Raw genomic sequence first — 14,823 nt, 5'->3', positions numbered from 1 at the left:
TTCCTTCCATTTTCTTATTTTTCTTCCTTCCTCCCTTCCTCTCTGTTAAGGGCTCAACTACTAATAAGCCAACATGTTACCACTCTGCAAATGTGCAAATAAATCACAGTTTTTTTTTCATTTGGACCTTGGTCTGCCGCCTATTTTTTGGTTCCCCTATTATATGAGTTGTTTTACTGGCGACTGATGGCCGTGCGCCAATTACTACTATATTGTATCAGTGCTGCGGTTACTTCTTTTTCTCTATTTATCAATCTATCATCTTTCTGCCTGCCTATATTTATTTTCATTATCTCTTCTCCTTCCTTTCTTCCTTTATCTCTACCTTATGGATATTTTTCCTAAAAATATTTTTCCTGCAGTTGTTATTCTAAAAATCCAAACATTTGTGGGAGAGATTAAGCAAATCAAATGCACCAGAATTTTGGACGCATGCCACGTACAACATTTAGGGAACGTTGCGTATTTATCGCAAATTTTCTAGCAGACAGTTCTAAAATTTTGAAATTTATCTTAAATAACACTTTTTATATGAATGGAACTGAATAACCGAGTTATAGAATTTTCTGCAAAAATAAATCTGCAATGTGGGAATTCACCCCAAGGGCTCGATCACACAGTCTTTATTTTCAGTCCGAGTGCTGTCCGTGGAAAGAAAATGGAGCAGCACTATAACATCCATTTTTCAGAGATACTTTACAATTCTGTAACACAGGAAACTGGACGTGGTCTTGTAAATTACTAATAGCTGCCGCTGTGAACAATGGATTGTGCACGGATGACAAGTGAGAAAAAAAATCGTCCCATTTTTCAGGATGAAACTCTGAACGATTTTTTATACGCTCGTGTAAACCTACTCTAATAAAGGTTTTTAGACATTTTTTAGGAAGAATTCACGCCCAGTAGATTTTGTTGCAGACATTTGTTAAATCAATTTCATTCATCTGAATGGGGTTGTTATGAATGGGACAGTTGCAGAACTTTCATCTACAAAATCTGTAGCAAATCTGCAAAGGGTGGGCAAACTATTGGGCTAAGTTTCCAAATTGCATATTTGGTGTGTATTTTCCTCTTGGATTTTAGAAAATCAACAGTCTAAAACTGTGCTAAACTAAGGATACAAGATTTCACAAAATCTCATCTACACATTGCAGATCATTTCTGTGCGGAAATTGACCTGTCTTGTGCATCGTTAAATCTTAAATGTTAACTTAGATTAGACAATCTAAAGCTGCACCAAATTCATCATCCAGCCTGAGACGCTGTGTTAATTTTGGTGAATTTTAACATTGTCTAGTCTAAATGCTCCCATACACATTAGATGAACCTCCGCGAAACAGCGATATCGGCAGGATCGGCCGACAGTCTAAAGTGTGTGAGGACCTCCCGACTCTACTCCGACAGATGATGTCGGAGGAGAAAATGATCAGCACATTTGATTTCTAACCAATTATACTTTTATTTATTAAATAAGCCGCTGCCAGAGGTTTGTGCCAGCGGATCTGTCCTAGGGAACATAGGAGGAAAGATAACTAGGAGACAGAAGAGCGCAATAGGGTCGTATCCGATGGTAATGGAAAATTAGAAAAGTGAGGTCACTCACCTGGAGAAGTTGCAATATAACAACATAGCGTAATACGGCTGCCGCAGGACACCGGTCGCAAATGGACCCAGGCAAAGTAGAATGCAGAGTACAAATGAATAGCCCTAAAATGCATACGTAGGACCGTATGCAACCCCCCAAAAATGTATAGAACAGACAAAGTCCTCCAACACAAATTTTCAAAACAAATAGATAATTTTATTAATTCACATAGTCTTAAGAACAATAGTAAAATGAATGGAAATGCAAGCTGACCATACAGGTGATGGAAAATAAGCAACCACTGGGCATGAAGAGTACTAAACCCGTGCCCTAACTGTAAAGACACAGAGTATAACACATACAAGAATAGTTTTTACAGCCCATCTTGAAGTAAAAGACAGAGGTAGAGAAGATCAATACATGCAAAATAAAGAGCATAGTGCAAAATGGTTACAGTATGCACGAGGATAATAGACAGTCAAACACAACTAGGGGTATATCTACCCCTGCATAATATTATTCTGATTGTCTCCGATTTCTCCAGGGGGCATGAAGTATATAAAAATAATATAATGAAGTAATGTAAAATATACAGCTTTCAGGGGCAATAGGAGACAACATTGTGCACACCATATCTCAAGGTAGCTAATTACAGCAGTATACAATAAATAGCGCAAAAGTCAGGAGCCAATATAGATACCCTGTGTGTGGTCACGTCCAGTGTACCCCTTGACACGCGTTTTGATATTAGGTCTTCCTCAGAAGGGGTGTGTCTTTGTCCTGATGAAGAGGTCGTGTGGGACCTTGAAACGCGTTGACCTGTAAACCTATACATTAAAACTCTTTTGATTTTATCCGGTTACCGAGCTGTTATCAGCAGCGCATTGAACGCCACCTCCAACCTGCTCTCTACCTTGATAGGGAACAAAAGAGTGCGTGGCCAATCCAACCATTGCTGTGCATGTGACAGTTGGGAGAGAAAGCTGTCGGCTGAAAGATCATTCACCAACAGCCATCTAATTTGCAGTGGGGTCGTAAAGTGAATGTGTCGTCAGAAAATGATCAGGTTTTGAGTTACATATATACTGTATATATACATTTTCTTTATTTTATCAACTTTTTTTCCTATCACAATCTTTATTAAATAGCAAATTAGTAACCTTGCAGTTTTCACAATGGCTACTGGGATTTTTTAGACTCATATTTCCTGATACTCACCTTAGGGCTCATTTCCATTTGCGAGAAACACGTCTGTGTCTCGCATGTGAAAACCAAGCTCTGGCGCCGGCACTCCAGAGCGGAGCATGCCGCTGCAGCGCCCCAGAGTCCAGGTAGTTGCAGTAATGTCATTCTTCCACCAGGAGGAGCGATGTTACGTCTGATGGCACCAAAGGAGTTCACCCTGCCAGGTATCACAGCCACACACACACTTCACACGCCAGTCCACCAGGGGGAGCTAAGGGTTCTATCTACTAGGCCACTCCTCACATAGGGTAAAACTGGTGGGTTGGTTAGGAAGTTAGGCAGTTGGAGGGAGAGCCAGAAGGAGAAGGAGAGAAGCAGACTGGGCTCGGCCCAGGGAGTTCTTGTCAGGCAGACAGAGGGAAAAGGGAAGAACATCAGTGGGAAAGAAGGACACGGAGCTGCGCCTGCAACCCATGCGGCAGCATCCTAGGAAAGGACACGAAAGGAAGTGTGCTGTAGTGAGTGAGCACAGAAGTCATAGCAACAGGAGTGAAACATCAGTGGGAGACCAGCTAGAAGCAGGCTGCCTCCATCTGAAGCGCAAATCCGGTGGCCGGAATACCGAGGGAGTAACAGACTCTACGCTTTACTTCAGAGACAGGCAGGGCAGTCGGTTCCAAGTTGGCTGTCCGACCTAAACACCTAAGCAGACACGGTGGCAATCGCGGAGGAGGGGCGTCTCTAGGGTCCCTATAAAATAGCCTCAGGCCACCACCATCATACAGGTTTGTCCTATCCATCTGGGGGACAGAGAGAGACAGAAGTAACAACAGTGAGGACCTTATGGTAGCTAATGCAAGTAGGGACCTGCTATGTTACTGTGCGCAAGGGGAAGGCTACTGATTTCCACCTGGATAAGGGGACTCTGGAATTGCCATCAGACTGGCCGGACCCTGCTACCCTGTCATCCGGCACTCTGGATTGTGGATGCTGAAGCCTTCAGTAAAGGTAAAGAGACTGCACCCATTGTGTCCTCGTTATTTGCCGCGCTTTACATCATTCACCATCACCATCTACACTTCTGGAAAGCCCTGGGGAAATACTTTACCTGTGGGAAGGTATACCATCTAGCTGTCATTCCATCACCCCAGCGGACCCCTAAGCAGCGTCGGTCACCCTGACCGAATACCACAGATGGCGTCACGAACACTACCGTTATCTACAAACTCTGCCTTTTATTGGGCAGGGTCGGGCCACCATGACATCCTCGCCGAGGAAACTGAAGGACCCAGTACCGAGTACCCCATTGCCCTTACATGGGGGCGATCCACAGCCGCATAGCAACACATGGAGCTGCACGCTCCGCTCCCAAGTGCCGGCACCAGAGCTTGGTTTTCACATGCGAGACACGGACGTGTTTCTCGCAAATGGAAACGAGCCCTTAGACTCATACTTCCTGATACTCACCTTAGACTCATACTTCCTGATACTCACCTTAGACTCATACTTCCTGATACTCACCTTAGACTCATGCTTCCTGATACTCACCTTAGGCTCTTTCTTCCTGATACTCACCTTAGACTCATACTTCCAGATACTCACCTTAGACTCATACTTCCTGATACTCACCTTAGACTCATACTTCCAGATACTCACCTTAGACTCATACTTCAACATCATCACCTTAGACTCATACTTCCTGATGCTGATGACTACTGGAACCTGCAGAGCTGAATCCTAACATTGCAGGCTTCTGAATTCTCACAACTAATGCACTGCACACTTTTAGGATTCTCCCTTGCCGGTGGACAGTCATGTCAGCACAAGCATGCGATTTGTATACTTCTGGCCACATTCCGACTAGACATGCCCGGCCTCGCTCAGTTCCTTTTCATTGAGTGAGGCCACACATGTCTAGTCAGCACATGACTGCATGTATGTAAATCGCCAGCACGAGAGAATCCTGACAGTGTGCAGTGTGCACTGTGAGAACTCAGACGTCTGCAATCACAAAGAATGACTGCAGACTTATCACAAACCTTAGACTCCTACTTCCAGATACTCATGTTAGACTCATACTTCCTGATAATCACCTTAGACTCATACTTCCAGATACTCACCTTAACCTCATACTTGCTGATACTCACCTTAGACTCATACTTCCTGATACTCACCTTAGACTCATACTTCCTGATACTCACCTTAGACTCATACTTCCAGATACTCACCTTAGGCTCATATTTCCTAATACTCACCTTAGACTCATATTTCCTGATACTCACCTTAGACTCATATTTCCTGATACTCACCTTAGGCTCATACTTCCTGATACTCACCTTAGACTCATATTTCCTGATACTCACCTTAGGCTCATACTTCCTGATACTCACCTTAGACTCATATTTCCTGATACTCACCTTAGGCTCATACTTCCTGATACTCACCTTAGACTCATATTTCCTGATGCTCACCTTAGACTCATATTTCCTGATACTTACCTTAGGCTCATACTTCCTGATACTCACCTTAGACTCATATTTCCTGATACTCACCTTAGGCTCATATTTCCTGATACTCCCCTTAGACTCATATATCCTGATACTCACCTTATACTCATACTTCCTGATACTCACCTTAGACTCATACTTGATGATACTCACCTTAGACTCATACTTCCTGATACTCACCTTTGACTCATACTTCCTGATACTCACCTTAGGCTCATATTTCCTGATACTCACCTTAGACTCATATTTCCTGATACTCACCTTAGGGACATACTTCCTGATTATCACCTTAGACTCATGCTTCCTGATACTCACCTTAGACTCATATTTCCTGATACTCACCTTGGGGTCATACTTCCTGATACTCACCTTAGACTCATACTTCCTGATACTCACCTTAGGCTCATACTTCCTGATACTCACCTTACACTCATATTTCCTGATACTCACCTTAGACTCATATTTCCTGATACTCACCTTAGACTCATATTTCCTGATACTCACCTTAGACTCATATTTCCTGATACTCACCTTAGGCTCATACTTCCTGATACTCACCTTAGACTCATATTTCCTGATACTCACCTTAGGCTCATACTTCCTGATACTCACCTTAGACTCATATTTTTTGATACTCACATTAGGCTCATACTTCCTGATACGCACCTTAGACTCATATTTCCTGATTATCACCTTAGACTCATACTTCCAGACACTCACCTTAGACTCATACTTCCAGATATTCACCTTAGACTTCCTAATACTCACCTTTGACCAGAGGCATATCTAGGGTTTCTGGCACCCAGGGCAAGAATTCATTTGGCACCCCCCACCCCCAGAACATATGCGATTTGCACTTAGTCATGTACCCAGGAGCTCCTCTCCCCAATGCTCTCAATGTTCAGTGAAAAACTGAGAGAAGCAGAAGAGAAGCTAGTTGTCACAGGACCACTAATATGAAAATCGCATATGAGTGAAGTGTCCATGTGATGACTAGTGTTGAGCGATACCGTCCGATACTTGAAAGTATCGGTATCGGATAGTATCGGCCGATACCCGAAAAATATCGGATATCGCCGATACCGATATCCGATACCAATACAAGTCAATGGGACATCAAGTATCGGAATGTATCCTCATGGATCCCAGGGTCTGAAGGAGAGAAAACTCTCCTTCAGGCCCTGGGATCCATATTAAAGTGTAAAATAAAGAATTAAAATAAAAAATATTGTTATATTCACCTCTCCGGCGGCCCCTGGACATCAGCGGGAGGATCCGGCGTCCGGCACGGCTTCTTTCTTCAAAATGCGCGCCTTTAGGACCTGTGGAATGACGTCCCGACTTCTGATTGGTCGCGTGCCGCCCATGTGACCGCCACGCGACCAATCAGAAGCCGCGACGTCATTCCTCAGGTCCTAGAAGGCGCTCATTCTAGGACTTTAGCTGAGGAATGACGTCGCGGCTTCTGATTGGTCGCGTGGCGGTCACATGGGCGGCACGCGACCAATCAGAAGCCGGGACGTCATACCACAGGTCCTAAAGGCGCGCATTTTGAAGAAAGAAGCCGTGCCGGACGCCGGATCCTCCCGCTGATGTCCAGGGGCCGCCGGAGAGGTGAATATAACAATATTTTTTATTTTAATTCTTTATTTTACACTTCCGATACCGATACCCGATATCACAAAAATATCGGATCTCGGTATCGGAATTCCGATACCGCAAGTATCGGCCGATACCCGATACTTGCGGTATCGGAATGCTCAACACTAGTGATGACTACTGGAACCTGCAGAGCTGTATCCTAACATTGCAGGCTTCTGAATTCTCACAACTAATGCACTGCACACTTTTAGGATTCTCCCTTGCCGGTGGACAGTCATGTCAGCACAATTATGCGATTTGTATACTTCTGGCTACATTCCGACTAGACATGCCTGGCCTCACTCAGTTCCTTTTCATTGAGTGAGGCCACACGTCTAGTCAGCACATGACTGCATGTATGTAAATCGCCAGCACGAGAGAATCCTGACAGTGTGTAGTGCGCACTGGGAGAACTCAGACGTCTGCAGTCACAAAGAATGACTGCAGACTTACCACAAACCTGGATGTTCCCTTTAATGCTCCTAACATAAATAAAAACGTGAGAGTTAGTATCACAAATAACATTTACATCCAGGTACCTTATAGATGACGTCACCTCTGGAGTCGTTCTCCTTTTCTTCATCTTGTCCAGACCCCATGATGAATTTTCTCATCCACAGCCGTCTCTGCAGACTTCCATCTTCTCCACTCTTTTGCAGAAAATCTCCACATGATGCCCTTAAAGATAGAAGTGTCATTATAATGCTCCCGAATAAAAAATTGCCCCTCACTATATTGTCTGCATAAAATATGACCCCCACACTGTCCCTCTTATGGTACATGCTCTTCACACTGACCTCTCCTTTCCATACTGACCCCCATTTTCACACTGTCCTCTCATACTGTGTCCCCCTATAGGGCCCAGTATTTATATTGTACGCTCTTATCACACACCCCCTCCTTGGTATACTGTCCCCTCCTGGCTGTGCCCTTACACTGTCCCCTCATGCTACGCATGCACACATCCCAACACCCTCACTCTCCGTACTCTGTCCACATACATTTTTCACATTGCTACTCATACTCTGTCTGCATACATTCCCCCGTTTGCTCCCCATACTGGCTGCACCCATCCCCCCGTATATGCCCCCCATTCCACGGGACTGTTTCCTCATACATGCCCCCATTCCCCTGTATTGTTTCCTCATACATGCCCCTCACTTCCCTGTACTGTTTCCTCATACATGCCCCCCATGTCCCCCTTTGCTCTTCATTTTGTGTCCTCAAATCTCCCCCACACATTAAACACCCCTATCCCCATGACAAATCTACCTCCACACACATTCAATCCCCCATCTCCACTCCAATTCTCCCCACACACAATAAATCCCTTCATCTCCACTCGCATTAAATCCCTTCCCCACAATAAATCCCCCATCTCCAATCATATTAAATCTCCCCCATCCAATAATAAATCCCCTCATCCCCACTCACATTAAATCCCCCCCACAATAAATCCCCCGATCCCCACTCACATTAAATCCCCCCCACAATATATCCCCCATCCCCACTCACATTAATTCCCCCCCATTCCCACTCACATTAACTCTTCCCCTGCACCTTCGGTGTGTTCAGCTCCACTGGAGCACTTACCACCGATCTGCGTCTCTGACTCTGCTCTGCAGCGCGGGCGAGTGACGTCAGCAGCATTATCACATGACCTGATCACGCTGCTGGTGTCGCTCTGACCCGGCAGTCAGAGCTTCAATTGTACGCACATCTCAGATGCAGTACAATTGAATATTGGGAGCCGGCGCGCTGCAGCTTCTCTGTGCCGCTGTCTGCTTGAAAGTTGGCACAGAGAACAGCTGACTCCCAGTACGGGGGCAGCAGAAAGCAGCCACCGGGGGAGACACTGCAGACCACCGCATTAGGCAGCCCGACTGCGCCCCCCTGCCAGCTGCTCCCAGGGCACATGCCCCGGCTGCCCCCCCCCCCCTACAAACGCCACTGCCTTTTACTCATACTTCCTGTCTTTTTAGGAAGCGTTTACAGCTGGCTCCTTATCAGCAGAGGCAGGATTACAATTCCAGGTAACACGTCTATACACAGCTCTATTCACAATAACCTTTGCACACGCTTATTAGATGCTTCGATGCAAAAGATAAGGTCAGAGTCTGTTTATTGCTGCAAATGTAAGTGTTGTTTCCTGAAACTATAGGAATTTAGAGTTTAAAACAAAGCCTTAGTGGTCAATGTTAAAATTAAAACATTTCTATTTTTAGTGTTTAATGAAGATTGTGATATAGAAACAAAAAACATTGCCAAAAAGTACAAAAAAACACATTTAACACAAAAACCTAATAATAGGTCATTTGTGAATGACACATTCACCTTTCCCTATGTCTTCATTAAATGACACATAACATTTGATTAATCAGACTATTGTCCCTGATAATAACATTTTACGATAGATCTGCCAACGATACAGATACATGAACAATGATAGATACAGTCCTGTAAGATAAATCCAGTAAGGCTACGTTCACATTAGCGTTGCGCGCCGGTGCGTCGGCGACGCAACGGCGACGCAACGCGCGATGCACCAAAAACGCGCGCAAAAACGCTGCGTTTTGCGACGCGTGCGTCGTTTTTTGACGAAAATCGGACGCACGAAAAATGCAACTTGCTGCATTTTCGTGCGTCCGACGCTAGTTTTCGAAAAACGCTAACAAAAAAACGCACGCGTCCCCTATGTTAAACATAGGGGCGCGTCGCCGCTGCGTCGCCGACGCAACAGCGACGCACATTAGCGTAACGCTAATGTGAACGTAGCCTAATATACCTGCTGCTACCTCCTATATTTGGAAGACGTAGTATACTTGAGTGTTACACTGTACGGTAGTTGACATTTCACTTCTCACCTTTGCTCTACAAGGTTGAGATTCTGCCTTGTCCATCGGCTTCTCCAGGCAGGACCGGATGGTGCATTCAGCTGCTTCAGTGCAGATACAGAATATCCATTTTCTGTTATTTTCCTTACACCTGCGTAAAGTATTTGTTAAAAGCAATTGCTAAAACTGCAACCTAACCCAAACCAAAGATAGTCAGCTGAGAGAAGTAGAGGGTTCTGGCTTGTCCCCAGCTCTGAGGTCTGATTGAAAGTGGAGACACCAAGCTCCATACCTACCAGTATCCTCATTCCGTGGGATGTCTTAGATTTTATCTAAAAATTACTATTGATCCACAATCTGAGCTGTCTCTTACAAAGTTCAGGATTCCAGCAGGGAAAAAAGTGTATTACAATTCCGCACTAGCAGCTGGGTTCCCTTCTTGGAGCTTTATTATCAACTGATAGTCGAAATGGGTTATGATGAAACAATTTAGAGGTGGGTGAAGGGGGGTTATTCGTTATATCTTCGCTGAATAAAGGCAGTCACTGGTATTACCGAGATATATAAAGGCAGCGGCGGACGGATGAGAGGCCATTGCAATAGCAGATACCGTTCCGTAGAAATTAATGAGGCTTTAATAGTACCATTGTGGAGCTGTAATTCTCTATTTGATGGGTTCTGGACTGAGACTGAACTGCAGGGACAGGGGCAACAGTCTGGAACTTGTAGTTCAGTAGTTTTAAGGCATGAGTGTAATAAGGGCACTATACTTGTAGTTTGTTTTATAAAAGGAAGAAAGAAAGATTGAAGAGTAGGACCCCCATGCTTGGACTTCCCAAAATTCTGGAGATAGGAAAGGTTGAGATTGGCATGTCATGGTATATACTTGCTATAAAAGATGCTCTTCCTTCCCAAGGACAGAGGTATTTTAAATTTCATCGTGTCCTGATCATTGCTTAGGTTTCCTGCCGGTGGCGTAACTAGAGTTTCATGGGCCCCGATGCACATGTGTTCACTGTTCTTGTAATAGTGTCCTATCCTGGCACTTTATTATAAGGCTAGGTTCCCATTGCGTTAATGGGAACGCGCTAATGGACAGCGTTGCACGGCGAAATTAACGCCGTGCAACGCGTCCGTTAGCGCGCCCATTCACAGCAATGGGAACGCGCAGCACTAGCGCGTGCCATGTTCAGCACGCACTAGCGACGCGCCGGTGTTTTGTGGCGCGCCGCGGACGCTGCTTGCAGCGTCCGAGGCGCGCCCGCGGTCCGTTCCCCGCTCTCGCAGATCGGGGATCTGCAAGAGCGGGGACGTTACCGCGAACCCGGAACGCGGCCCCGGTAAAAACATTGCGTTAGCGCAATCTGCTAGCGCTAGCGCTTAACGGATTGCACTAACGCAATGTGACCCTAGCCTAAGAATGTCCCCTGTCCTGGCCCTTCACTGTAATAATGACCCTCTTCTTATCCCTTCACTGTAATAATGACCCTCTTCTTATCCCCTTACTGTAATAATGTCCCCCTTCCTGGCCCCTTACTGTAATAATGTCCCCCTTCCTGGCCCCTTACTGTAATAATATCCCCCTTCCTGGTCCCTTACTGTAATAATGTCCCCCTTCCTGGTCCCTTACTGTAATAATATCCCCCTTCCTGGTCCCTTACTGTAATAATGTCCCCCTTCCTGGCCCCTTACTGTAATAATATCCCCCTTCCTGGTCCCTTACTGTAATAATGTCCCCCTTCCTGGCCCCTTACTGTAATAATATCCCCCTTCCTGGCCCTTTACTGTAATAATGTCCCCCTTCCTGGCCCCTTACTGTAATAATGTCCCCCTTCTTGGCCCCTTACTGTAATAATGTCCCCATTCCTGGTCCCTTACTGTAATAATATCCCCCTTCTTGGCTACTTTCTGTTATAATGTCCCCCATCCTGGTCCCTTCCTGTAATAATATCCCCCATCCTGACCCCTTTCTGTAATAATGATCTCCATCCTTGCCTCTGTCTTTAATAATGTCCCATGTGCTGACCTTCATCCTGTAAAAATGTTGTCTCTCATCATAGGTCCCTTCTTGTTATAATATCCACTGTCCTGGGCCTTTTACTGTTATAATGTTTCCCATCCTGGGCTGCATCCTGGTATATTGTCCCCTATCATAGGTCTTTTTCTGGTGTGATGTTCCCCATCCCGAGCCCCCTCCCTGTAACAACGCCCCACATCATAGTATAATGACCACCATCATGGGCAACTTCCTGGTATTATGGCCCCCAAGCTTTAACAATGTCTCCCATCCTAGACACCTTCATGGTATAATGTCCCCCATCTTATAAACATGGCTCTTTCCTTGTATACTGTCCCAGATCCTTGGTCCTACCTGGTATAATGACCACTATCCTGATCCAATTCTGATATAATGACCCCCATTTTGGTACAATGTACTCCATGCTGTGCTCCTTCTTGGTATAATGACCCCCATCCTGGTATAATGCACGCCATCCTGGGCCATTTTCATGTTTAATGCCCCCCATCCTGGGCCCTTTCCTGGCATGATATCCGTTCTGTTTTCTAAAACATAAAAAAACCTTTCTTACTTTCCTTTGCTCAAATGACGTTCGTCATCCTCTTCTGTAGCCGACAGCTGCCTTCGGTGTGCCAGCACATGCAGCGCATGAGCATGACGTCACTGTCATGTGCCACTCGTGTTTAGCACGCTAATGTCAGCTGCTGGCCTTCTGACTGGCCGGCGGCACGTATTGCCGTGCAGGGAGTCGGCAGGTCCCTGCACAGCAATACACTTCAACTGAATGTGCATCCTTAGACACACATCTAGCTGAAGCAGACAGGCCCTCCTCTCACACGGGCCCGATTGTTACCACCATGTTTCCTGCAACCATTGCACTCTATTGAGCAAGAACAACAATGCTTACAAGGCTTTTGCTTTGGAGCTTGCAGACTGATGATATTGAGAGAGTGAGTTAAGAATGTCTGGGTGTTGTAGTGCATTATAAGACAAGTCCATTACTTGTAGTCTATGCTTATAGTTGTTGTGCCATATGATGAGGGATTGGGATCTACTAAGTCTTGTATAATATTCCAAAGTATTCTTAGACTTTAAGGCTATGTGCACATGTTGCGGATTGGTGTGCGGATTTTTCCGCACTGTTTTTGCAAAATCCGCACTGGGGACTACCCGCGGATTTGCCGTGGTTTTTGTGTGGTTTTTGTGCGGATTCCACCTGCGGTTTTACCCCTGCGGATTCCTATTATGGAGCAGGTGTAAAATAAAACGCTGCAGAATCCTCACAAAGAATTGACATGCTGCGGAAAAAACAACGCTGCGTTTCCGCGCGCTTTTTTTTCGCAGCATGTGCACTGCAGATTTTGTTCTCCATACGCTTACACGGTACTGTAAACCTGATGGAAAACTGCTGCGAATCCGCAGCGTCAAATCCGCAAGGTGTGCACATAGCCTCATAGCATTTGAAAGTGAGAAATATTTTGAAACAGGGAGTAACAAGCATGCTTGCTCATGTAGTCCAGCCTGTCAGGGTAAGCGGCTGTGTAATGTTCACATAGTCTTAGTATGCAGGAAGCGGCAGCCCCTTGTAGACCGCTATGCCAGAACAGAGGGCAAGCTGCAATTAGTTGAACGTGCCTCGTCATTAAAGAGCCATGCTGAGAATTTCTGTTTAATAATAGTCTTAATTTAGTTATGATGGTAAATACTCATGTGAAAACTGTCAGCCTGTAAAGCCATCTACAACCTGGATGTGCTCCAGTCCCTGTGTAATCTCATGTAATACACAAATTGCTATCACACAGCACCATCTCATCATAGAGGGTTCGGGGGCTGTTTTGTTTAAGAGCTCAGAGATGTGTTAATTAAAAATTAGCCCATAATTTGTTTGCATTTGGCATATTCATAACAAATAATTAGGATTTTACACAGCGCAAAGATGGAGTTCTATTATCAGCCCAATGTTTATTAGGGACCAGCCTCGGATCTGGATACATTGTGCACAAAGCCGACAGGAGATGCATAATTATTATTTCTAGCACTACAGCAGCTTTCATTTACATCAAGATAAATACATTGCATCTAGATGCCGGGGATCTTTCAGTGCTGAAACACACCAGAGGGTTACACTGAAGATAGTGGACCCCAGTGCAAAATCTGCATCAGGGTCCATGTGATCTCACTAGATAGGGCAAGGGATCATTTTGGGCTCCCTCAAATTCAAGACTGCAACTCGTCTGGATGATGTTATTATTGCAACTAGTGGTATGACTGCATAGTTCCAAGTACAAGGATAAAAATGACACCTTTTTTGTAATTAACTGATGTGCCAGCCTGGAGAACTCAAGCTTTGAAGCCACATGTAAATTCGTCTGGAAGTGCATGGAGAACACGTCAATAAACTTGGAGGACATCATACATGATATATTTTATAAAGGTGCTTTCATTACATATAAGCCTAAATATTCTGCTTGTCTTTGTAAAGGCGACTTGATGTATTTTTCAATGGACTACTCAGTCTATGACACTGGAATTCGGATGTATAAGGCTAGGAGCACAGTGTGTCTGTGCACCTAGCCAACAGTATGCTCTTCCGACTTCCCTCGAGCACCTATGTTACTGCATACCATTTGTTAACTGTATAGGAAAGTTCAACAGAAGGAGCGTTCAGCTGCATAGAAATGCATGCAGCCGAGCGCTCCGATCCGAGTGCCGGCGGCAGTGCTGGGTATTGATGTGAGAGACTCGTCTGAGTTTCTTGCACATGAGTATGAGCCCTAATGAAACATATACTATGTGGTATGCAATTCTTCACATTGGGTTCCTATGGTGGACATTATCAGGCGCATATCCCCTAGACATATGCACCCTACAATGTCCACGGATGCGATGTGGCCCTAGCCTAAGATTTAGAGTTGAACAAAAAAATTTGCAGGAAGCCGGTCCAACGGCTACGTCAATGCTCCATGGCCAACCGACCAGAGACCTGTACAACTCCTAGCACCTATCAACATACCGAAGCTTCTCTTCTGATAAATAGGCCAGGCAAGATGTCAT

The 14,823-nt window shown here is 45.1% G+C and overlaps 1 protein-coding gene across 1 annotated transcript; it reads right to left on the bottom strand.

The window, feature by feature from the left end:
- Positions 1-4,818: 4,818 nt before the first annotated feature.
- On the bottom strand, positions 4,819-14,823 carry LOC138637665 (putative uncharacterized protein ENSP00000383309). Its single transcript, XM_069726501.1, has 3 exons — positions 14,783-14,823; positions 9,783-9,903; positions 4,819-6,045 (listed from the first exon to the last, which is right to left on the bottom strand). Exons 1-3 carry the CDS (start codon positions 14,821-14,823, stop codon positions 4,819-4,821), a joined length of 1,389 nt encoding a protein of 462 aa, XP_069582602.1.

This window comes from Ranitomeya imitator, chromosome 5, assembly GCF_032444005.1.
Source record: "Ranitomeya imitator isolate aRanImi1 chromosome 5, aRanImi1.pri, whole genome shotgun sequence".
In the NCBI taxonomy this organism is placed as follows: Eukaryota; Metazoa; Chordata; class Amphibia; order Anura; family Dendrobatidae; genus Ranitomeya; species Ranitomeya imitator.
This window is presented reverse-complemented; position numbering and strand designations above follow the sequence as displayed.

What these genes read in the sequence shown, in the direction of transcription:
- LOC138637665 (XM_069726501.1), bottom strand. Translation starts at nt 14,823, where the DNA reads ATGACATCTTGCCTGGCCTATTTATCAGAAGAGAAGCTTCG. An exon ending in TTATCAGAAGAGAAGCTTCG is followed by an intron (nt 9,904 to 14,782) that starts GTATGTTGATAG and finishes TACTTTACGCAG; the next exon opens with GTGTAAGGAAAATAACAGAA. An exon ending in CTCAACCTTGTAGAGCAAAG is followed by an intron (nt 6,046 to 9,782) that starts GTGAGAAGTGAA and finishes CTCTGGTCAAAG; the next exon opens with GTGAGTATTAGGAAGTCTAA.